Below are 25,959 nucleotides of genomic sequence, written 5' to 3' on the forward strand. Positions count from 1 at the left end.
ATTTACTTTACTGACGCTATCTGGCAATAATCTAAATACATATTCGAGAAACGCGATTTTGTGTAGAAATTGACGGTCTATTTATGTTATTCGTTCATAGGGCATGCTGAGTAATTGTGTTTAGGCACAACATGCAGAGACTGACATGCAGTAAGTTAGGGAACACACCGAGCCGCCATGTTGGAGAGCCCGTCGACATCTTGAAGACCATCACCGCCGGTTAGTAGCAGACCCGTGAAGTGTAACCGATGCCGCTACAGGTTTATATCAACTTGTTAATTCTAGCGAAGATGCTACAAATAGTACTGCACTATAGTATGTACTTATGGGTATTTAAAATAATAATTAAAAAAACTACGTAACTCTGTCACCGTCCAATGATATAACTCCATAGACAGATAAGTTATTTGGTAAAATCTATGATACTCGTGTTTTAAGATCAGCCGAATGTCCGAGTCACGTGGTTTTTGTTCGCTAACAATATCTAATGTTCAGTGTTCTGTAGTTAGTGTTTTTGCAAAAATTATTAAGCATTACATTCATGATTTTTTTCATGTTTTTTGGACCCTTAGTTGAAAATTTAGAGGGGCGGGGAAAACATTTTTAGGGTTCCGTACCACGAAAGGAAAAAGTGGAACCCTTACATGATCCCTCGTGCGTCGTCTGTCTATCTGTCCGTCTGTCACAGCCTATTTATTTGACCCAAAGACAGACATGTAACATAAATACCTAAATTAATTTTAAAAATAGAAGCGACTTTAGTGGAGTAAATGGGAAAAATAAAAAAAGGTGTTCTAACTTATAAATTTTATCGTGTAATATATCAAACGAAAGTGTTAATTGTGAAAATCGGAAATATTATTTTTTATATTTTAAGATAAATAGCAAAGTGAATTTGAAATAGAAGTGGATTGTCAAAGTAAACTTTGTAGCCACAATAAATTTACTGCCATCTTACGACACATGATTAGAACTTTTAGAACGCCATTTGACTTTGATCCATCTTTTCGAGCAATGCCGCCATGCCTTATACCTATGCTCGGTAAGATGGTGCCACTTTTTGATATTTAACAAACTTAACACATATAAGTGAAAGAATAATGATCAAAGTCAAATGGCGTTAGTTAGATGACAGGAAACCCTATTAGAAATCTTATCAAGCGTGAGTCGCCCTTAAGAAAAAAAAAACTTCGTTAAAAATTGTGTTATGTAGTAGTTTTTTCCTTTCGGAGCGATTGTTTTAATGTTCACTTCATCAAAAATGGTTTCTCTAGACACCTATTATTTTTGTAAGACCTATCATCACATATTTTCGGGATTTTCATTTTACCTCTTTGTCGGCATGATTGATTTATAACCGCATTTACAGCTTTCTAGTATTAAGGTCACTTAGCTAAGCCGTGGACGGACAGACAGACAAGGCGAAACTATAAGGGTTCTTAGTTGACTACAGAACCCTTAAAAAACGATAGCATTATATATTCAAAGGCGTATTCCCTGTACATGTTTCGGGCCTTGAAACGTAGTCAATAGGCCACAAGCCCATAACGCTATACACGCTGCTAGAAATAAACAACTTATTATATTATAATTGTTAACTCTCGTACTAAACATTTGATTATAAACTCAACTTTTGGGTACGTTTTCCACAAAGTAGAAAATATTAGAAGTTTAAGTAATTCAATGTTGGTCGTTGATTTGTTAGAGTATCTTGTTAGTTTCTGTGCAAATTTGGTAAGAAAATAGCAGGTGCCAATACAGTTAGCTTTTTTTTTTTTTTTTTTTTTTTTTTTTTTTTTTTTTTTTTTTTTTTTTTTTTTTAATATATAAATTGATGTCAAATAAACAGTCACCAAAAATGATTTCTCATTAATAAAATATATCTAAATAATATATCTCACTCCTCATGCTTTGAAGACACGCTAAACGGTTACAAGAATATAGACAACGTGTGAACCGGAGCATAACTCTGCGGAGACCGCAGCCCGGGCCACTTTGTTGCGGCTTCTGCGGGCCCGAGCCAATATGACATCTGTCAATTCGTAAAAATGTTTATTTATAATTTATATGAAAATTGTGTGTGATATACCGATTCAAGAAACATTTGCAAAGTGCTACTTAACTTCTTCTTTCTTCTACTGAATTAGTGTCAGCAAAAGTGTTCGCTGAAGTCGTGTTACTACGTGACTCTCCCGTATTTGTTTTAATATTCTATTAATTTCTCGTTTCGTAAGTAGTTTTAGTTTATTTAAGCATCTATTCGTTTGTAATTCTACGTACGGGTTTAGCTCTTTGTTTTGATACTTAGTTTTTTTTGATATGTTTTCTTTCTAATCTATGTCATCTCAACCCTGTTTTAACCCGCCGGAGTTGCTGTGTTGCCCCATTTGTGGAGATAATAAGCAATATAAAGGTCGGCGGGGGCTGGCGATCCATACAGCTTATAAGCATGGCACCCGTATGGCTGTCGAACCTCCACTGCCCAGCGCTTCTCAACCTGCGCCATCATCGCCAGCCCGGGGCTACACATCATCTTCACAAACAGGCGAAATACCTCTAGCGAATAGGCTAGGGTTTTTAAAAACGAATGTTCCAGTTATAAAGAGAATACCCCGCGGTGCGCGCTTGTGTGTTGCACGCTGCCTCACTGAGTGCGTAGCCAAGGTTGTTGACGAGAATTCTACCCAAGCATGGGAGCGTCTTCTTACCTTCTCTTACATAGTCCTGCACGCAGACAAATCCAGCAAAGCCTCACTTACCTCTCAAATTAAAAATAATACATCATTTACCTCTTATCCACCAGCTACCTACCAATCTCATGAAAATTATACTAGAACTCTTCATAATTCACTTAATAACAAAATAAGATCAATCGAAAACAAATTTTCGGAAGGAGACGTGAGTGGAGCTGCCCGTCTTTTATTCTCCCGCGACGACATAGCTGCGCACTCTGCTGAGAACTACGCCGCCTTGACTGAAAAACACCCTGCCCCTGCCGCCTCCTCGACGCTGCCAGTTCCGCCCGCCTCAGACGAACCAACGATACATGTATGCGAAGACGCAGTGTTGCAAGCCATAGCCTCGTTTCCTAACGGATCTGCTGGTGGAATAGATGGTTTGTGTCCACAGCACCTAAAGGACCTGACTACGAAGTCTGTAGGCGAAGCGAGATCAGATCTGTTAAAGAAACTTACAGCTTTAATAAACCTAATGTTATCGGGTCGCGTACACCCTGAGATAGTCCCTCTGTTGTACGGTGCTAATCTTGTGGCCCTAGCAAAGAAAGATGGCGGGATTCGTCCAATCGCCGTGGGATGCACTTTAAGAAGATTGGCCTCAAAGCTCTGCTGCAGTAAAATCAACAAACAGCTGACAAACGTCTTTAAACCGCGGCAGCTAGGTTTTGGCATCAAGGGCGGCTGCGAGGCAGCAGTGCACGCTGCGCGCACGTTTTTGAATCGTCCGGATTATGAAGTTTTTGTAAAATTAGATGTTAAAAATGCCTTTAATTCGATTGACCGCGGTGCTCTGTTAGCAGAAGTGAAAAAAGAATTGCCAATCCTTAATAATTATTTATGGCAATGCTACGGAGCACCATCTAAATTATTCTTTGGAGACAAAACTATTTTATCGAGCATGGGCTGTCAACAAGGAGACCCGCTTGGGCCCGCCATTTTCAGTTTAGTCATTCATCCAATTATCACTAAACTAAATTCAAAATTCAACCTCTGGTATTTAGATGACGGATCCCTTGGCGGCGATGCCCTAAACGTTTTACAGGATATTCAATATATCATAAACCAATTTTCCAAAATTGGACTATCTTTAAACTTCACCAAATGTGAGATATTTATGCCAGATCACCTTCCATCCGAAAAAAAAATCGATATTTTAACAAAATTTAATGGGGTCCTGCCAAATATTTCTGTTCACTCTAAATCATCCCTCACTCTTTTAGGCTCCCCAGTTTTCGATGAATCTGTTAACCCTATAATTAACTGCAAACTAAATTTATTCAATAGTACTTCTGATCTTCTGTTTAAAATAAATCCCCATATAGCGTTTTTCATCATTCGTTTCTGTCTGTTCACCCCAAAATTTATGTATTTACTCCGTAGTTGCTCAATTTGGAAATTCCCATCAATCCTTTCATCAATCGACTCCTCCCTTCAGGAAACTTTATCAAAAATTCTAAACATTCATTTTGAAATTAGACCCTGGATCCAAGCGGTTCTCCCAATAAGATTTGGGGGACTAGGTGTTCGCACATCCTCTAGCGTGGCTCTACCTGCTTTCCTGTCCTCTGTGTATGGTTCGCTGTCTCTCGTCGGTATTATTTTAAACCGCTCTACGATACCTGTCGATGAGATAGCGAACCTGAAGGAGGCCAGGGAGGCCTGGTGTGAGTCGTGCCCGGGAGCTGACATCCCAGTTGCCCGTCATTGTCAGCGGGATTGGGACTCTCCACGCTTAAAGTTAGTCCATGCCTCACTTCTCGAAGACAGCCCAGACGATTATGAACGTGCGCGCATCCTGGCGGTTTCGGCCCCCGAGTCGGGACACTGGTTGAATGCTTACCCTGCTAAACAGATCGGCACTGTTCTGGACCCAAATAGCTTAAGAATAGCAATATGCTTGAGGTTAGGGTCCAGAATATGTGTACCTCACACGTGCACCTGCGGCAAAAATGTGGACCAGCTGGGCCGCCATGGCCTCTCTTGCTTAAGAAGCGCCGGTCGAATATATCGCCACGGTACTATAAACGATTTGATCCGTCGCGCGCTTGCCACCGTGTCTGTGCCTGCGGTTTTAGAACCCGTGGGCATGGCGAGAGACGACGGCAAGCGTCCCGACGGAGCTACCTTAGTGCCGTGGAAACTAGGAAGGGCCCTGGTGTGGGACGCAACGTGTGTCGACACCTTTGCACAGTCCCACATTGGATCAACCCGCATTCAGGCCGGCGCTGCGGCTGACCAGGCCCAGATCCTCAAGCGACGCAAATACTCAGCCTTACTCAACGACTATGAGTTTGCGGCGCTCGCGGTTGAGACTTTGGGTCCCTGGTCAGCCGACATGAAAGCATTCATGAGGGCATTGTCGGCGCGGCTGGTCGACACAACAGGGGACCCCAGGACTGGCGCGTACCTCTCTCAACGCATCTCCCTTGCGATACAGAGAGGTAACGCCGCCAGTGTCATGGGGTCTATGCCGCAGGCCGACTTATTGGACGGGGTGTTCTCTATGTAATTGGGTTTATTATTATTTTGTAGGTAAGTATATTTTTATTTTTCCTTTGTTATTTTTAGGTTTAACTAGTTTTCATTTCATAATAGTATTATTTAATTTAGTTAGTTTTATTTAATTTTATTGCAATAAATAAACTGATACGATATTATATATTAAAAATACAGTTAGCTTAGGATGAACTAAACTACAATTGTTAGCTGTAAACAAAACAAACATTAGTTCAACCACTTTCAGTCTAGTGACCATGTGTGCAAAAATAATCCCACCAAGAAGTATTAATTATTTCGAGAAGGCCCAAGTTCCTACAATAGGCTAGTTTTACAGAAATGAAATTTATGAAATACACTGAATAAATAAGACACACGTGTTTTTTCCGCTTTCAATGACTTTAAATCAGCAAAAACTCATGTAAAGGAGGTGGATTCATTGAGACGTGACTTGTTGCCGTTTCGTACAAACTTGACTTAACATGCCAATTGCATGGCAAGTATATTACCATCACCTTGTATTTGTGCTGCTTAACCCAAGTGGTTGATGAGATGGTTAAGCGGTGGTTTTTAGTAGAAGGTATTTTGAAACTAAATCTCGTTTAAGTATACGAGTACAATCAAGTGTGTACGAGTACAATATGGGTCCACACATCTTACGCAAAAATATGTACCATAGGTAGCTCTTATGTTGGCGAATTAAGAACTATGGGACATATTTTTCAGTTAGTTGTGTGTAAACATATTTTTACATTTGACTGTACAATTTTTACACAGCTAAACCGTTAGGTTAGGTTTGGCTGTGTAAAAGCGGGAGATTATTAAACTATGGGTTTTTAAAGCTTCGTGGTCGTTTTCATTTGCAGGGTTTCGGTCTAGACTTTTAAAATGAATACTGAGTTCGTTTACTCTTCCACCGAATTATGGTGGAACAGATGTGCAAGTTGCAAAAAGATTCAATTTTTTTTAATAAGTTCTTGAAAAGTCTGTAAAACTTGGCAACAACAAAGGACATGTTACATTCCGAAAAAGTAAAATTAAAATTTTCATAATAAAACTTGTGATCGTTGGCCCATGTAGCAATTTTGGAACCTTCTCATCGGCACACTTGGGGGTCAAGTGCCAATCGAAAATTGATCACGTCACTTTTCGTTACATGTCATCCCGATCCCGATACATGGTTACTTCTCGATTGACGTTCGTCGATACTGGGCTACGGTACCCTCCGGCCCTGCAGGCAATACTGACCAGTGTAGACGACGGCGTAGGCGGTGTCGGTGAACTTGTCGGGCGCGGTGTAGGCGCGCAGCTTCACGTAGTAAGCGGCGCCGGGCCGCAGCGGCCCGTTGCAGTAGGCGCGCCCGCTGGACTCGCAGCGCTCAGACCCGATCGTGTACTCCTCCACCGAGCTGTGGTGGAACGGGAAGTAGGGCTCCGTCACCTGCGGACACGGCACATATTCAAATATCTATAGACCGAATAAATTCAACGAAGACAATTTTATTCGTGTATTTTTTATAGGTGAATGACACCGAACACCGTTTATACTCCTCACAGCGTAAATTTTTGGTGGAGTCGGTATCACGTGAACATGTAATTATAGGCTCTTGTCAATTTATGTGAATATGTAAGACGATAATAATAATACGAAACAAATAACCATTTTACGTATTAATTATCTGGAAGTAACTCATTCGAACTTATGTACCAACGTCGTGCAAAACATGCTCAGTTATGAAGATGTCAACCAGGTCGATATTGTACAAATGCTTGAACACGGAGCATGTAGCTTACGCATGTTTAGGTATTTTGTAACAACAGTATAAAGCAATGCGGTTCAGCTTCTCTAGTAAGCGGAGTACTTACTCCGCTTACTAGGGAAGTACGGAGTACGGAGGAAGTACGGAGTACTTACTTGCACACTTGTGCAAGGTCTATTATTTAGAATATTTTATGCCAAATATACTACGTTACATAATGACATGAATAATACTTTAGTCATTATTTCTACTGTAATTCATATTACGGCACCTAACTAAACTGTTATATCGACCACTAAAAAATTATTACAACGTACTATTTCTAATAACTATAAGCAATTTAGGGAACATTTTCGTCAATTTGTGGCTTTTCTAGTGCCCTAATCTAGATTGGTCTTGGTCTCTAAGAAGCTTTTCAATTTTTTTCTAAAATCTGTAGATGCCAATATATTTCTTTTAAGGGGAAGATCTCCTACCACCATTTTTACGTAGCAGCTCGAGATCTGGGAGCTGCTCATTGTGCCCCATTTAAAAAATCCACCTGGTATAATAAATAAATATTATAGGACATTATTACACAAATTGACTAAGTCCCACAGTAAGCTCAATAAGGCTTGTGTTGAGGGTACTTAGACAACGATATATATAATATATAAATACTTACGAGTAAATACATAGAAAACACCCATGACTCAGGAACAAATATCTATGCTCATCACGCGAATAAATGCCCTTACCAGGATTTGAACCCGGGACCATCAAGTTCGTAGACAGGGTCACTACCCACTAGGCCAAACCGGTCGTCAACCGTGGTATATTTGGTCACCTGGTACGGCGGCCACACGGGCAGCCCGTGCACGTCGCGCCACGACGGCAGGCGCTCGCTGGAGTCGTTGCGCGGCTCCTGCGCGACCACCAGCGCGTACGCCGACACGTTGCCGTTGGCCGAGCTGAAGAAGTCGTTCCGGAAGCGCACGGAGACCGTGGTGGGCGTGGCGCGCACGGCGGCCGGCAGCGCGTGCGGCGCGGGGCGCGGCGGCGCCGCGATGGCCAGGTGCTGCGTCCAGCGCGCCGCCGCGCCCGCGCCCGCGCCCGTGGCCGCCCACAGCCGGAAGCTGTACGTGCCGCCCGGCGTCAGCCCCGCCACCACGCCCGAGCGGGCTGGGGGACACGTGCGTAAACATATCGTTGTGATTCCGATTTATTTGGTGACGACGGCACAGTGCCATCACTGTTTTGACCCTCTCCCAACCATATGTAAGAAAAAAAAATAACGGGTTGCACTCCGGGAGTGAACTTGAATATTGACGTTGTGCATTTTTTAATGAATGGTTAGGGAATAATTTTGCACTAATTGCTTTAATTATTGCGCTATCGTACAAAACATGACAATTTATATTACATAAAAAATTTAACTACTGGCTTCAATGACATTGTAACAGTTTTTTGGTCAGAGCCCCTATTGAAAGTTTATTCGATTTCGAAACGTGACGTAAGCGTTTGCGTTAAGTCTCATTTAGTATGGGATTTAGAAACAGCGCGCCAAGCGGAACGTTTTGGAAACTAAAACTCACGCAAACATCACGTTACGTCATCGAATAAATTTACACTAGGGGCACTGGTTACGTGTCCGTCTTACGAATTTTCAATGTGTCGAATCTGTCGGTTACGTGACCTGTCGCGAATTATCATTTTTCCCCATCACAAAAAGTGCACAGCGCCGCTAAAGAAGTTTTCACTAAAAAAACGGTGTATGGTGTAATTGTTGATAATTGAAACTATTGAAAGTTGTTTACCTTCGGGTGGGAAAGTAATAGTAGTGTTTTTCTCCGGCTGGTTCTGCGGGGCATATTCAATGACGAACTTCTCGAGTATCCCATTGGCCTGGTTGGCAGGCAGGTCCCAGGCGAAGGTGAGCTGGTTGGGCTTGGCGTCGGTGGGGTGGAAGGCGCGCGGCGCGGGCGGCGGCGCCTGGCGCGTGGCCAGCTGCACCGACAGCCCGGCCGAGCGCGTCATCAGCGTGGCCGGCGTGCCCGACCGCACCTGCCCGACACCAAATATATCTTATGTTTCAATCTTAAGTTCAATCCTTATATCATGAAATATTAGCTGAAAGCTGTTTAAGAAAAAGTTCGCCTTTGTACATATTCTTATATTTTTATTATTTTATTTCGCTATTATTTGTGTACAAACTTGTATATGTGGAACAAAGTGACATATATACTCTGGAAATATACTCTGTCAGTGGAAAAAGGCGGCAATGTTGAATTCCACGCCTTTTCTCCTAACGATGTTGGTGTGCCAGAATATACATATCTAGTCTAGCCATAAATTCTGTTACAAAGCTAATTGTCTCTAGAGACTAGGATTATAAAGGGATTTCATAAAGTTTTATATAGTTAATAAAGGGACAAATAACGAATAAAAAGTCCCCAATTATTATTCCATGGTGCCAGCCCTCACCTTAATACATGCTTTTTAAGGAAGAAGCAAAGAGGGCCTAATTTACGCACTATTTTTTGTGGAAATATGACACTATAGTTCTGAAAAATGTTATTCAGGTGACTAAATGTTTTACGATTTTCGATGTATTCCTGGTCTGAATACAGATCTAAGGAAGCGGTAGATATAGTTAACAAAGTGCTGCAAGATTACCATCTCGTGTATTTCATGGTTTGGTGATTAGATCCAGATAAAAGGATCAATGAGTCCAATTTTATCGAAAAAGTGATCCATTTTAGTGAATACACTTGCCCGAGTGTAATAAAATACCGTATCAGAGGCTTAAATTTAACCTAATTGCAACACCATATTCCACGATAAAAGATTGGTCTTTTGTCAAATCTCATACCTAGAAGACGTAACTCCTACTCCCCAAACCTGGACATGAATTAATTTTCCAAGGTTATGGGGGCAACTTACAGACTCTCGGCAAGTCAATGCTTGATCCTCTGGATAAAAAAATGTTATGTATCTTAGATAAAAAGGCCTGTTCTACGCGACACATAAAAATAGTTTGTTACAGAAAATTATAAAAGTTATGAGGTCGAAATTCCTGACGGAGGTGGTGATAAAGTCCTGCGTATTTCTGAGGCACGTCGCTGCTTCATTAAAAATCATGTTTTTTCTCAAGAGATGACAAAATCGATTAATTATTTAGCATTTTAAATTCTTGATTAGTTTGTCTATATAATATATAAGATTTGTTGCAACTACTTTTAATTTATAGTAGTTGTTATGTATAAATAATTTTGTAACAGGACTTATGGCTATACTAGGTAGATACATACCTGATCTTCCTTTCACGCCGTCCGCTGCTGACTACGTCACTTTACACATTATTAATGTTTAGAGAGAGTTTATACATGTGCTACTAGCGTTTAGTAAGTAGCGAATGTATGAACTCGCACTAAACAATAATCAATGTGTAAATATTTATGTGACACCTTAAGCGTTTAGCGTCAACGAGGTGTTACCCAATTTTTCTAAGAAGTTGTCACATGTACTTATTTATAAGATAAATGTTTTAGAAAAAAGCTATGATTGTACCTCGATGGTGAACACGTAGTTGGTGTGCGGCTGCAGGTCCTGCACGGTGTACTCGGTGCCGGTGGTGGAGCGCGCCTCGAGCGTGTCCTCGGCGGTGAGGTACTGCAGCTCGAAGTCGGTGTAGTCGCCGGCGGGCTCGGGCCACGTCAGCGTCACGTTGCGCGCGCCCACTTCGAGCTGCTTCAGGTACGCCACCGGGCGCGGGTACAGACGCGTCTACAAACAAATTTTAGTATAAAAATAAATTTAAATTTTAATAAAATACCAAAACCAAAATTCTGACCATCTCTAAACACCGATCTATACACAATCCAATAAAACTATAGAACACAGCAATAGAACAGGTTTCTTAATATAAATACCTTGGAAGTTTTGTTACCCATGACTCCAGATGCACGGCGGACATCAAGCAGAGGATTGCAATGGCTAAAAAAGCATTGTACAACCGGCCGGGCACCAGGCGCGCGAACTCGACGCGCGCGGCGGGCGCGGTGGCGGAGCGCGTCTGCTCCGGTATGTAACGTACCGGGCGCTGCACGGGGTGTGACGTCACGTTGCCGGACACGGTCCACATGGTGACGTTGTACAGCCGGCCGGGCACCAGGCGCGCGAACTCGACGCGCGCGGCGGGCGCGGTGGCGGAGCGCGTCTGCTCCGGTATGTAACGTACCGGGCGCTGCACGGGGTGTGACGTCACGTTGCCGGACACGGTCCACATGGTGACGTTGTACAGCCGGCCGGGCACCAGGCGCGCGAACTCGACGCGCGCGGCGGGCGCGGTGGCGGAGCGCGTCTGCTCCGGTATGTAACGTACCGGGCGCTGCACGGGGTGTGACGTCACGTTGCCGGACACGGTCCACATGGTGACGTTGTACAGCCGGCCGGGCACCAGGCGCGCGAACTCGATGCGCGCGGCGGGCGCGGTGGCGGAGCGCGTCTGCTCCTGTATGTAACGTACCGGGCGCTGCACGGGGTGTGACGTCACGTTGCCGGACACGGTCCACATGGTGACGTTGTACAGCCGGCCGGGCACCAGGCGCGCGAACTCGACGCGCGCGGCGGGCGCGGTGGCGGAGCGCGTCTGCTCCTGTATGTAACGTACCGGGCGCTGCACGGGGTGTGACGTCACGTTGCCGGACACGGTCCACATGGTGACGTTGTACAGCCGGCCGGGCACCAGGCGCGCGCGGTGGCGGAGCGCGTCTGCTCCTGTATGTAACGTACCGGGCGCTGCACGGGGTGTGACGTCACGTTGCCGGACACGGTCCACATGGTGACGTTGTACAGCCGGCCGGGCACCAGGCGCGCGAACTCGACGCGCGCGGCGGGCGCGGTGGCGGAGCGCGTCTGCTCCTGTATGTAACGTACCGGGCGCTGCACGGGGTGTGACGTCACGTTGCCGGACACGGTCCACATGGTGACGTTGTACAGCCGGCCGGGCACCAGGCGTGCGAACTCGACGCGCGCGGCGGGCGCGGTGGCGGAGCGCGTCTGCTCCTGTATGTAACGTACCGGGCGCTGTACGGGGTGTGACGTCACGTTGCCGGACACGGTCCACATGGTGACGTTGTACAGCCGGCCGGGCACCAGGCGCGCGAACTCGACGCGCGCGGCGGGCGCGGTGGCGGAGCGCGTCTGCTCCTGTATGTAACGTACCGGGCGCTGTACGGGGTGTGACGTCACGTTGCCGGACACGGTCCACATGGTGACGTTGTACAGCCGGCCGGGCACCAGGCGCGCGAACTCGACGCGCGCGGCGGGCGCGGTGGCGGAGCGCGTCTGCTCCTGTATGTAACGTACCGGGCGCTGTACGGGGTGTGACGTCACGTTGCCGGACACGGTCCACATGGTGACGTTGTACAGCCGGCCGGGCACCAGGCGCGCGAACTCGACGCGCGCGGCGGGCGCGGTGGCGGAGCGCGTCTGCTCCTGTATGTAACGTACCGGGCGCTGTACGGGGTGTGACGTCACGTTGCCGTACACGGTCCACATGGTGACGTTGTACAGCCGGCCGGGCACCAGGCGCGCGAACTAGACGCGCGCGGCGGGCGCGGTGGCGGAGCGCGTCTGCTCCGGTATGTAACGTACCGGGCGCTGCACGGGGTGTGACGTCACGTTGCCGGACACGGTCCACATGGTGACGTTGTACAGCCGGCCGGGCACCAGGCGCGCGAACTCGACGCGCGCGGCGGGCGCGGTGGCGGAGCGCGTCTGCTCCTGCGCCTCGCCGGGGCCGCCCTCCAGCCGGAACCGGTACGAATCGAAGCGGGAAGCTGTCGCCGGCGTCAATGTGTATAAAACCTGCGCCAATATGAGTGCTCACAAATTATCAGTTAACTAATTTCAAATCATAGTCTTGTTGGTGCCGCTATTATAATTAAATAGCACGCAAATAATAAAATATATAAATAAAAAATAAACCACTTCAATGTTTGGTTGATAAGTCGAATCCAATTATTTAACTGTCAAAATGTTTAACCACGATAGAGTATAATATGACATCACGGTCAAATTAAGTACAAACACGTAGAACTACTGTTTGTAGTTCTTTTCGATTTATTAAATTGAAATTACTTATGTTCAAAAAATACTGCGATCTCCTTTTTTAGGGTTCCGTAGTCAACTAGGAACCCTTATAGTTTCGCCATGTCCGTCTGTCTGTCAGTCTGTCTGTCTGTCTGTCTTTCTGTCCGAGGCTTTGCTCCGTGGTCGTTAGTGTTAGAAAGCTGAAATTTGGCATGGATATATAAATCAATAAAGCCGACAAAGTCGTACAATAAAATCTAAAAATTTAATTTTTTTTAGGGTAAAATCTTGGAAGTAGAGCTTAAGAAAGAAATTAAAAGAAAACTATAGCGGATATGATCAGTTTAGCTGTTTTTGAGTTATCGCAAAAAGTTTCCCCTTCATAGTAAAAAGACGTACACCCACAGTTCATCCCTTGGTTAACAATCTACCATACTTTAAGCTCCAGTTTAGCTTATTGTGACGGAAGAGTAACTACGGAACCCTACTCTGAGCATGGCCCGACATGCTCTTGGCCGGTTTTTCTAGTGTCTTTTTTGTTAGTGTTTTTATTTTATAAGAGTTTGTTTTTTAACCGACTTCAATTTCATAGAAGGAGGTTCTGTATTCGGTTGTGGCTATTTTTTTATTTTATTTACGATCATCGACTACTCCGACACCCGTGGTCCGATTTCAATAATTCTTTTTTTGTTTGAAAGGAGTTATGTACTTTCAAGTTGGTCCCATTTTAATTTGGTTCTGATCTGATGATGGGATCCATGAGGAATTGAGAGAACTCCTCATTTTTTAAAAGCACATATATGGTGATTTTGGTGTTTTCTTAAGAAAATCGAGCATTTCCTCTCAAAAACCTGATCTGATCTGATGATGCGATTTTTTTTGATGACAATGATGAAGATTTTTTTTGTATGTACGTTCACCGATTACTCCGACACCCGTGGTCCGATTTGAGAATTCTTTTTTTGTTTGAAGTGAGTTACCTTCAAGGTGGTCCCATAATATGGGGTGTGTCTGTGCCCTTTCTAGCAAGTTCGTCGGCTTTTTCGTTTCCGTTAATGTTGGACTGCCCTGGTACTGGTACCCATCTAAGTATGACTTTGTTGGATTTAGCCAGTGCATTTAGGTTTGGTTTAAAGTTCTGGACTAGTCTTGAGTTAGACTCAAGGGATTCTAATGCCAGCAGAGCATCCTGGCTGTCTTGAGTTGATGTAGATATGTTGCTGATTTAGGTTTCTATCCAGGTTAATCACCGCGCATTTGTTGATGGCGAAGACTTCAGCCTGGAAGATTGAGGCCTGTCTGCCCCTGCTGATACTAGCTCTGAGCTTAGATCTCTCACAATAGATCCCAGATCCTATATTTCCAATAAATCTATACTCAAGACCAAGTAGTTCTCCTTTAACGCCCAATCTCACAAGCTATCGACTATTTTCAGCCATTTTTGCTGGAAATTGCTTACTTCCCACCCTTGTATCTATTGAATTGAACCGTACTCACTCTAATGGCAGGCAGCGTGTCGTTGCGGACGTCGGCCTCCGGCTCGTTCACGATCGTCATCTCCGACTGGATCAATGGGCCTGCCAACATTTTACAATGCTTAATCTTAAATAGAGCTGAGAGATTGTTGTCTATGCACGACATATTGCGGTCTCTTCTTACCTACTAGAGGTATTACTAAAAAAAAAAATGTTTTTCGAATCAAACATTGGTCAAAGGTTAACTTCAACATCCCTTCGGCAAATCGAGAATATTTATTTATTTAACAAGCTATTTATTTACTATTTCTTGCAACATAATATAGAGCAGAGGGTATATAAAATATATAATAATTAATTTCCATCCTTGAACGTGCCAGATTAAGAATACCTTAAGATATCTTAGAATCTGTATCTTTAAATAATATTTTTATTTTTTTAAATTGCAAAAGCTACACATGCCAATGAAATAAATAATCTTACTGACTTTGCTGCTTCTATGGTGCGTGTGGGAGAAAAAAATATTTAGTTTTCTTATAATAAGCAGTTACTAAGTTTCAATTTTTATTTTAGTTAAATATGCGTGGAACTTCGATGCAAAACAAAATGTTTAAAGCGCTATAAAGGGGTTGGTGCTAAATTCGTCTATAGTCCTATTTGAAAAGTTCACACGGTGTTAAACCATACTCCATTAAATCAACCTACAAAACCGTTTTTCTGTTTTGACAATAATGTCAGCCATGAAAACGTAGCAACTTTACGCTAAGAGAAAATCAATCAATCGGTAGTACGCCAAACGAAGATACTATACTATGATATATACTAGGTCTACCGTTTAACTGAGGCGATTGGTAAGCAGTTACTATAGTCAGTTACTATACCAGCCGGTTGAAGGCTTGGCTGCGTGAAGTTGATTTGTGCGATATAAATGTAATGTATAAACTACATTTTTATAAGTTTTTGTCCCAAAACTCTTGTTAGCTGGAGTAGATGACGCCACATAACTTACATTACATATGAAGTAGGATGGTTCACGTTTGTATGGGAAAAATTCAAACTCTAGCTATTAGAAGAAGCGGCACTCCCTTATTTTGTGACACTTATTATGATGATCAAATACGCCAAGTTTTGTAACTTCATACTGGGTGCTCAACCACTTTGAAATTTTTAAATTTACTTGAAGTTAAAAAAAAGATTTTTTTTTAATTTATATATTAGTAGTTGTTTTTTCACATTATTTGATTTAAATATGTATGAGGTTCTTCAAAAAAGGAATGTACAGATTTTTAAAGGGTCGGCAACGCGCATGTAACACCTCTGGAGTTGCAGGCGTCCATAGGCTACGGTGACTGCTTACCATCAGGCGGGCCGTATGCTTGCTTGCTACCGTCGTGGTATAAAAAAAATGTGATTTTTAAGTTATTAAGTGAACTAACATTAGTATATTTATGAATTATTCAAAAAAAAATGTTACAAATAAAATATACCAGAGAATTATTTAGGTTAAATATCACTAGTCAAATTTGAAAAAATCAGTGAATAAAAGTTACAAACTTGGTGTATTATATCAGCATCTTTAAGCAGCAGCAGCAAGTTTAAAAAAGGTTTTTTCAATCACCCTAATGTGTAGATACATTAGATGTCGAATTCGAACACGAATCACGAATTTTATTTAAACTTTACACATAAAACACAATACATTTTTTCTGCATACAAAGATTTTACTAAATATTTTGAATGTAAAATTTAAAATCATTATCATGACATCAGGTCGAAGAATTTGAACTTTGACTCAAACGCCGCAATTTAGAAAGTCTTTTGTGGTCGTGCGTGATGTACAGGATTATAGTCCGCGCAACGTAAGATCAAATATTTGACAGTTATGAATTGATCCTTATATAGTAGTAGTAATAGTAGCAAAACACTTTATTGCACAAAACAAGCACATAACAAATAGCCGGTTCTCTGCCTTTTCGCCGATAATTGTATTGCCGAATTTCACTTGCCAACCAACTTTTCGCAGATATTTCATTTGGGCTAACCTAACCTAACCCAACCTTGTACGCAGTTTTCATTTATCAAATATGGGGTTGGGAAATAAAATGGTTGCGAAATAATTATTTGGTAAAAGTTATTCGGCGATAAGTTGGTTGGCAAGTGAAATTCTGCAATACAATTTTCGGCGAAAAGGCAGAGATACCCAAATAGTCTTATGTATATAAAGCTAAGACCTACAGTTTGACCGACAGTTTTAGCTTCATATAATTATATAAGGGTAAATTCATGACCGTAAACTATTGATTCTTACGTTGCGCCGACTAGTCTAGATATTATTGTTACTCACGTGTCCTCGTTTCCATAGTGAAGAGATCACTGGTCAGGTTATAAGATACGGCGTGTACAGTCAAGGTGTAGCCCACGCCCGGTTCCAGTGCGTCGAGCAGAGCTCTAACAGTCTTCACGCCCGGCTCGGCCGTCAAGTTCCGCGCGGCTGGCGTCGCGTCGGGGACCTAAATTTATTGAATGAAAAGTCAAACTACGCGTAGATTTATACGTGCACATGTTGAATTTTATAATATAACATTGTCTAGTTATATTATAAAATTCAACATATACGTAGTAATCAAACAAGTATGAATTGGAATAAAATAATGAAATAACAATCCATACGAGACCATAAGGCTCGCACTGTTGATGAAAAATTTATTCACTATTCATTATTTTTTATTATACAATACTTCTTATAGCTCACACTCACTAAAACAGTGAAGGTCTCACAATATGGCGAAGATTTCGCTCTGTATTGTATTAATCAAAGCATTGATTTTTGTGCTAGTATCATTCAATCAAGTCTTAACATCTTTACATTAATGTTAGAGAAAATTGGATTATAAATATCTCTCTCAAAGACTAAACTCTGCATTTTTACTAGAAAATACAAAGTTTCTGCTATTATTATACGTATAAATAACATTGAGATTGAGGTTATTAATTGTACAAAGTTTTTGGGTGTTTGGGTAGACAGTCGCCTGAATTGGACTCGGCATGTTTTAGAAACTGCCCACAAGTGTATTGCATTAGTTCCATAAGTAACTCAAAGTGGGTTGTCCACCCAACTCACTTAAGAAGACTTTATTTAGCACTGGTACGATCTCGACTTGATTACGGATGTATAATTTACGGTAACGCCAGCTCTAGGCTCCTTCAGAGGTTGGACGTAATCCAAAATCAATGTCTCCGCCTTTGTGGAAGCTTTATTCTGGACGCCCTAATTTTTGCAATGGAAAGCGAACTTCGTATTCCACCCATAAATTTTAGAAGAACCTATTTAAGTGACACATGCTTCCTGAAACTTTCTTCTAGAATATCCGACTATTTGAGGAAACAATTAGAAATATTAAACAAGACATTAGATTCAGGCGCAAGATGGCGCAAAAACCAACTTCCACTGTTGCTTGAGGGTTTCAGAAAGTACTCTAACTTACCTTACCTTACTTATGTCAAAAATTGAATTTTTGCCCCAAGTTTTGCTTTCATAGATTGATACGTTACGGGGTTCGTAAGTTTGTTTACAATGGATTCCTTCACACGTAGGCGTCAGGGTTAACGAGGTAGCAGACTCACTTGCATCAGAGGCTCTACAAAACGGCATACCTCTCGACACCGTACCGCACTACACTGACCATCTTCTAAAGATCCCGTGTCACCGGCCACTCCAGCGTCATGTTGCGCGTGTCCCCCGGGTCTGGACACCTACCTCGTCGGGGCGCGGCCACCAGCGGAGCCCGTAGCGCTCCACGCGGCCCGCGGGCACCGGCCACTCCAGCGTCATGTTGCGCGTGTCCCCCGGGTCTGGACACCTACCTCGTCGGGGCGCGGCCACCAGCGGAGCCCGTAGCGCTCCACGCGGCCCGCGGGCACCGGCCACTCCAGCGTCATGTTGCGCGTGTCCCCCGGGTCTGGACACCTACCTCGTCGGGGCGCGGCCACCAGCGGAGCCCGTAGCGCTCCACGCGGCCCGCGGGCACCGGCCACTCCAGCGTCATGTTGCGCGTGTCCACCAAGGCAGCCACGTTCGATACAGGGTTGGGGCCTGAGGGTGATAACAATTTGTCAAAATATATGTCTCCAATAATATACATGGGTGTAAATAAACGTGCAAGCGTATAAGTACTCATATTGGTGCCTTATTGATTTTCCGACCAAAAATACGCCGATTTTCGATTCGCCGACAAAGATTCGCAGACGGGTTCTCTGGTCGAGTAACGATTGGCAGAATACAAAATGTGAAACGTTTTTCGACTATACATTCCTTAAACGAAAAGATTACTCTGCCAAATGAAAATCGTCCAATAATTGTTCTGCTAATTTACACAGAAGGGAACTAAACTGTATGTGAACCATGAGTATGCGTAACGTTAGTCGACCAATAGTTACATCTACAAATGAATCACTCTACGAAACGATATTCTGCGAATCGATAATCTGCGCATTAATTTTCGGAGAAACATTAGGTACCCATATTCAAAAAACCATCCTGTAAGTACAGTCTTTCCCATCACGGAACAATGATGTTCCGGATATTTGGGAAGCATGCACGGATCCGAAGCCAACACGTGGAGTCCCTTTTGACACTAATGAAGTGTAAGGGGTACACCGAGTGGATCCTGCCCTTGTCCGTGTCATGGGACGCACACAGAGGCAGCACCCGCCAGGGTGTAAGGACTATGAGAGTTGATGGAGTCTTAAATGAACTAGGCCAACTGAGTGAAAGCGTTGCACTAAATTCAGGGCTATGAGATATAAAACCGGACGCCTGCCTAATAAAATAGTCTGCAATTTTATTTCCAGCAGACGGTGACTCGCCCTCACAAGATGGGCCCCCACACAAAGCGACATCTACGAGTAAAAGGGTAACACCGGTGTGAGGGCTGAGGGTAGAAAGGTATCATTGGACTTCAATAATAGAGTAGCCGAAAATAGCAGTACAGCGAAGCCCGTTACAGCGACGGGACACTGAATACAAAATACATATATGAGCAGATCTAAAGTTTTTTTTGTAATTATCGTTAATACTATTTTATACTTCTACCCGTTAGAGTATACAATGTGCCAAGCTGGATCTTGTAACGTTAATGCGCCATGTCCCACGAGTCACGCATGACTCAGTACTCACGGACGGTGTGGTCGGCCTCCCTGTCCCCGTTGTCGCCCGCCACCACCTCGCTCAGCGTATGTCGCTCGTGTAACGTGCGTCATGTCCCACGTGTGACACATTACTCAGTACTCACGGACGGTGTGGTCGGCCTCCCTGTCCCCGTTGTCGCCCACCACCACCTCGCTCAGCGTATGTGGCTCGTGTAACGTGCGTCATGTCCCCCGTGTCACACATTACTCAGTACTCACGGACGGTGTGGTCGGCCTCCCTGTCCCCGTTGTCGCCCGCCACCACCTCGCTCAGCGTATGTGACTCGTGTAACGTGCGTCATGTCCCCCGTGTGACACATTACTCAGTACTCACGGACGGTGTGGTCGGCCTCCCAGTCCCCGTTGTCGCCCGCCACCACCTCGCTCAGCGTATGTCGCTCGTGTAACGTGCGTCATGTCCCACGTGTCACACATGACTCAGTATTCACGGACGGTGTGGTCGGCCTCCCTGTCCCCGTTGTCGCCCGCCACCACCTCGCTCAGCGTATGTGTCTCGTGTAACGTGCGTCATGTCCCAGTGTGACACATTACTCAGTACTCACGGACGGTGTGGTCGGCCTCCCTGTCCCCGCTACCGCCTCACTCAGCGTATCTGGCTCATGTAACGTGCGTCATGTCCCCCGTGTGACACATTACTCAGTACTCACGGAAGGTGTGGTCGGCCTCCCCGTCCCCGCTACCGCCTCACTCAGCGTATCTGGTTCATGTAACGTGCGTCATGTCCCCCGTGTGACACATTACTCAGTACTCACGGAAGGTGTGGTCGGCCTCCCTGTCCCCGCTACCGCCTCACTCAGCGTATATGGCTCATGTAACGTGCGTCATGTCCCCCGTGTGACACATTACTCAGTACTCAGGGAAGGTGTGGTCGGCCTCCCTGTCCCCGCTACCGCCTCACTCAGCGTATCTGGTTCATGTAACGTGCGTCATGTCCCCCGTGTGACACATTACTCAGTACTCACGGACGGTGTGGTCAGCCTCCCGTGGCTCGCCGCTGTCCACACTGTCGCCCGCCACCGCCTCGCTCAGCGTGTCCAGTTGGATCGTGTAACGTTCGCCGTGTGTCATGTCCACAACCTGCGTCCACATATAAAACGTCACATAAGCATGAAAAAACAAATACATCGCAACAAACTTAACACATAACAAACGTAAATAACAACATTTAGGAATTGTGCTACGTTCAAAACGACATCGTCATCACAATACATATAACACATAAAGTAATTATCATTTAATTATTAGCGCGCGTGACGTATGACTCGTAATGCATGCACTGAACGCTAGGCTCAAAAGAAACAACTTTCTCTTATCTCTTCAACGTTATGTCAGCAACATAGGTGTAAAGTACCTCGGCCTCGTTGATGTCGGGCTGCAGCGGCGGCAGCTTGGTCCACTTCTGCTCGGAGTGCGTGCGGTACTGCAGCAGGAAGGCGCCGAGCTTGGACCCAGGCCCGGGGCCGCGCCAGCGGACCACCACGGAGTTGGACGTTGCCCGCTCCACGCCCATCCACGTCGGAGGCAGAGGACCTGAGATAATCAAACAAATATCATATCAAGTGATGTTATAAAAAGTTGCACCCCTTTATGAACTTTTTATAACAAATATTTACGGATTACAGATTCACAAGGATCGAAATATGATTAAAACGAATAGCGGAAAAGTCGTGTGGATCTTGCGCATCCTCCGTGTGTACACGGATACGATCCACAAAAGCCCAGTGATAGTCATATTAAGCAGAGTGACGATCTTCACAAGGGTAATTAACACAATGGGCCGCGTAGATGCATAATCATATTTATACTCGTATAAGGTAAACATCCCAGTAAACGACATACACTTAATGCTTGCTAAAGTCCGTTTTTTTAGCATTAAAAAGAAGGTAAGCAAATCTTGACATGTCTTTTTATTAAAAAACGCTTTTGAAAAAAAAGCCACGGCAAATATGTAACAATTATAAATAATATACGATTCCTTGCATTATTTTGATTCATAAGTAATATAATCTCATTTTTTAAAAGGCTCTTGCATTATTTTCCAATAAAAAGTTAAATCAATAATGTTTACCATTTTTGTAATGCAAAAAAAGGAACTATAATGACTTAATCAGATTTGGATTTTTTTTTCTCACTGGTTCACGGCAACCACCGTCACCTCATACACGGCGCCCGGGAACAGTCCGGACAACGTTGCGTTAGTGTCCGTCGTCTGCAAGTGTCAGTCATGCCGGGTAAGTACTCACGGACGGGCTTGAAGACGGTGTGCCGCTCGCTGCGCAGCCCGTGGCTCACGGCAGCCACCGTCACCTCGTACACGGCGCCCGGGAACAGTCCGGACAACGTTGCGTTAGTGTCCGTCGTCTGCAAGTGTCAGTCATGCCGGGTAAGTACTCACGGACGGGCTTGAAGACGGTGTGCCGCTCGCTGCGCAGCCCGTGGCTCACGGCAGCCACCGTCACCTCGTACACGGCGCCCGGGAACAGTCCGGACAACGTTGCGTTAGTGTCCGTTGTCGTAATCTGCAAGTAAAACTTATATAAATAAGTGAAGAGCTTAAAGGTAGGTCTTAACGCGTTCACTGCCAGCAACGCATATATGAGTTCACCGTCATACAAGTTTGTTCCTTGGCCACGCCCCCTGGCAGTGAATGCGTTAAATGGGTATTTCGGGTTGCCTAAATCCGCGCCAAAGCCGGCTGCAATGCTTCAGGGGGCCTAGCCAAATGAAAATCGTTAATAGAAAACGCCAGACGAAGCTTAAATAATGTATTGAAACGATCAAGTGAATTTTCGTTGCATCTGCCATCCCGATACATTTTTACCTATCGATTGACGTTTGTTTATGTACTACTATCATCTTAGCTAGGCTCCGAGGTACCTGCTACGAATAACTACGAATTGACTACAAAAGGCCATCCATCCATCATCTTCCACCAAGAAAAAGGAATGAGCGGCAACGGAAGCAACCGACTTAGCGTTTTCTTTGTCGAATATTATTGTACCATCATGTTCAAATTTGTATGGACAATTTATGAATAATTTAATTCATAACTTGTCCATGCACTTTTGAACCCTACTGTATATTCTGCAAGTTTGTCTATTTAATGAGAATTTTCCACTTATCAACACTAAGGTGAACTTGAAGAGATCCCTCATAGGGATAGGTTCGCCTTAGTCCCTCAATTTATGTAAATTGAATGAGAAATTATTTTTGTATAATATAGAGATTACTACTACTATTGAGTAGTCACCGTCACACCACTAGAGTGGTTCCTACAGGTTAAGTTCGGGCGCCATCAATGAGGCTCACCGTCTTGAAGGTGTACTCGGGGTCGTCCAGGTCCGCGCCGGGCTCGGGCCGGCGGCGGTGGCGCAGCTCGTAGTGGTCCTGCCGCGAGTTGACGTCGGAGCTCCACGCCAGCGACAGCTGCCGCGCCGCGCCGCCCCAGGTGCGCACCACGGGCGCCAGCGGTCGCGTGGCGGCGCTGTATAGCACAAACGTCGTAATTTATAATTTGGAAACCAACTTTGTCCGTAGAAATTTTTTAAGAATGTATTAGATGCGAAGGGTCGTGTTCTCGTACAAATGTTGTATTTCGCGGGCTTTTCTCTGACAAATTCGTTTGCCAAACCGTAGTTTGTTTATTCAACAACAACGTATACAACGTTTTATTGTCGTCGGTTGCCGCGATAATAATTCATGAAAAAAATCAATTAAAACGGTTTATATAGTCTATTATTTATTTATTTCAAACAAGTTAAACCAGTAAAAATACCAAACCTTACCCCGAAAATTAAAATTAACATCTAAAAATAAATTATTATTGTGCAAAACTGCCCACAGCACAGACATACACTACCAGCGAGCGGCTCGAAACGTCGATGTATTTAAATTTCAGTACACGCGATATAATTCATTTTAATTGTTTTATACAATTCAACAAGATACCTAAACATCAAGATTCATATAGATAGGTACGCTTTCCTCAATTAGGTAGACTAACGAAATAACAACAATAATCTGCTATTAGTCAAAAAACAAAAATGTCATAATTAATCTCTGAATTCGGCTTTCCGTGCTCTCGGTGTCTAGATAACCTTACATTTTGTTTCATTGAAGTGAGCTGAGGAGTTGAGCAATAAGTTCAAACGCAACCATTTGCAGTCAAGAAATTTTTATAGATCAGTATCTACACTTTTAGTTACCCCCGACAAATGAGTATGCGTTTAGCACACGTTAGCGCACATAACTGTGCGCGACAATCGACCCGGTCGGTTAAGGTGCAGTGAGTTCAGGTCCTTCTCCGAACACAGCTCGCTGAGCACTGAGCGGACGGCCGAGCGTGCCCGGGATCACGGCTATCTTTGATATTGATTTTTATTGTTCACAAATAGATTACTATTATGGTGAATTATTATGAGAAGCATTTTTAGACGCAATTTTCGTGTAAATAGCTTTTGTGCAAAAATAGTAAAAAAAAATAGGTTTTAGAAAGACCTATGTTCGTGATTTTGTTCTATCAAGCGAAAGTTGTTTAATCATAGCAGAGGATCCCGTAATAAGGCCAATCTTCGCCGATCTGCATACCGGGTGAAACTTATATTTTATAAAATAAAAAAATGAGGCTAAGCCTTTCAAATAATTTTTGAAAAAAAATTTTTTTTTTTTTTTTTTTTCAAATTTTACTGACTTGCCAACTGAACGAACTAAGTTCCAATGGAAAGTATACAACGTACACTATATGAATCACTTGAAACAGATTGGTTAAATGGTTACCTATCAGTGGCGGAGCGTCACAAATATTCGTAGGGAACCCGGAGCTAGTTTTTGCTTTCCTTTTCTCCATGAACCGACCGTGAAAATACTCAAAGGGGTGAAATTAGACAAGCCGGTGGGAATCGAGTTCTTTTAACGATCCGCCACTGTTACCTATCTTTTTCTCGTCACTATTATCTGGTTGCCGGGTTTAAACAGGTGCGTTGATATCGATAATGCAATCATCCACTTGAAAAATATATCAAAATGATGGCAAGTTTATTGCGAATGCAATAGTATAGGGTTGCCTACGAAAATCCGGTCAATTCATACGTGGGATCTTAGACCAGGACCAGGTTTAGAATCGATAAAGTTGCTAGAAAAAGGCCTTAAGATTACGGTTTACACTCACGTGTATTTAGTCATTCGCGCGACATGTGCGAAGCATGGGCGTCGGGAACGCAGCTCGCATTGTTCGTGCTTGAGAAAGGAGACCTAGGCTCTCCGAAACATGTCGCGCGAGTGACTAGAACACGTGAGTGTAAACTGTAAAAATAGTTTTCACCACGCCAACTGATAAAGGCCCTATTGATTGTTCAAAAACTTATGAGAAAGTTGCATTTTATCCACATGTGAGGCAAAGTAATCAGATGCAAATGTTGAGTTGTTTTTTAGGGTTCCATACCCAAAGGGTCAAACGGGACCCTTTTACTGAGACTCCGCTGTCCGTCCGTTCGACCGTCTGTCACCAGGCTGTATCTCATGAATGGTGATAGTTAGCCAGTTGAAATTTCTACAGATTATGTATTTCTGTTGCCGCTATAACAACAAATACAAAAAACAGAATAAAATAAATATTTCTTTCCAATCTCGAGGTTCTCACCGAAGTTAAGCAACATCGGGCGGGGTCAGTATTTGGATGCTTGACCGTTTTTATAGATAATGGTACGGAACCCTTCCTGTGCGAGTCCGACTCGCACTTGGCCGGTTTTTTGTTAGCTGGTAGATTTGACTTTTAAATGATGATTTTGAATGATTTTTTTTTACGTTAATTTGTATTTGATATGATTTGATTTTCTTGGTATTTCATACTAACGTATTTTCATTGCGTTGGTGTGGTGAAAATATTTGTGTTTCACTCGGAGGCAAAGTTTGTTTAACTCCCGTGCCTTGAAACCCTCGCAACGCTCAAGATTCCATTTCTCGAACCACTCGCTACGCTCGTGGTTCAATTTTCTTGTTCTTTCGCTTGCTCGGGTATCAATATTAGCACGAGCTGTTAAACAACAACTTTGCTTCCTTGTAAAACAAATAACTATTAATGTTAGTATGTCTCACAACAGTTTACATTCGATTATTGCAGGCCTCAAGATTGCTATTCATATTTTTTAACAACTGTATTATGATTTAATAAACACTACGGTTTTTTTAACTGTTGGCTAAACCCACTGC

General features: G+C 43.8%; 1 protein-coding gene across 1 annotated transcript in view; it reads right to left on the minus strand.

The window, feature by feature from the left end:
• The window catches only part of LOC133516917 (tyrosine-protein phosphatase 10D-like), a 79,153-nt gene that overhangs the window by 16,679 nt on the left and 36,515 nt on the right, over nucleotides 1-25,959 (minus strand). The window contains exons 10-21 of the mRNA XM_061849960.1: nucleotides 23,062-23,236; nucleotides 22,148-22,271; nucleotides 21,104-21,282; nucleotides 20,715-20,829; nucleotides 18,510-18,637; nucleotides 16,889-17,054; nucleotides 14,567-14,646; nucleotides 12,632-12,844; nucleotides 10,544-10,759; nucleotides 8,791-9,037; nucleotides 7,821-8,155; nucleotides 6,483-6,675 (exon numbers count right to left, since the gene is read on the minus strand). Coding sequence (XP_061705944.1) covers nucleotides 6,483-6,675; nucleotides 7,821-8,155; nucleotides 8,791-9,037; nucleotides 10,544-10,759; nucleotides 12,632-12,844; nucleotides 14,567-14,646; nucleotides 16,889-17,054; nucleotides 18,510-18,637; nucleotides 20,715-20,829; nucleotides 21,104-21,282; nucleotides 22,148-22,271; nucleotides 23,062-23,236 — 2,171 coding nt within the window. The remainder of the gene's footprint in view (nucleotides 1-6,482; nucleotides 6,676-7,820; nucleotides 8,156-8,790; nucleotides 9,038-10,543; nucleotides 10,760-12,631; nucleotides 12,845-14,566; nucleotides 14,647-16,888; nucleotides 17,055-18,509; nucleotides 18,638-20,714; nucleotides 20,830-21,103; nucleotides 21,283-22,147; nucleotides 22,272-23,061; nucleotides 23,237-25,959) is intronic.

Source organism: Cydia pomonella, chromosome 4 (genome assembly GCF_033807575.1).
Source record: "Cydia pomonella isolate Wapato2018A chromosome 4, ilCydPomo1, whole genome shotgun sequence".
Taxonomy (NCBI): domain Eukaryota; kingdom Metazoa; phylum Arthropoda; class Insecta; order Lepidoptera; family Tortricidae; genus Cydia; species Cydia pomonella.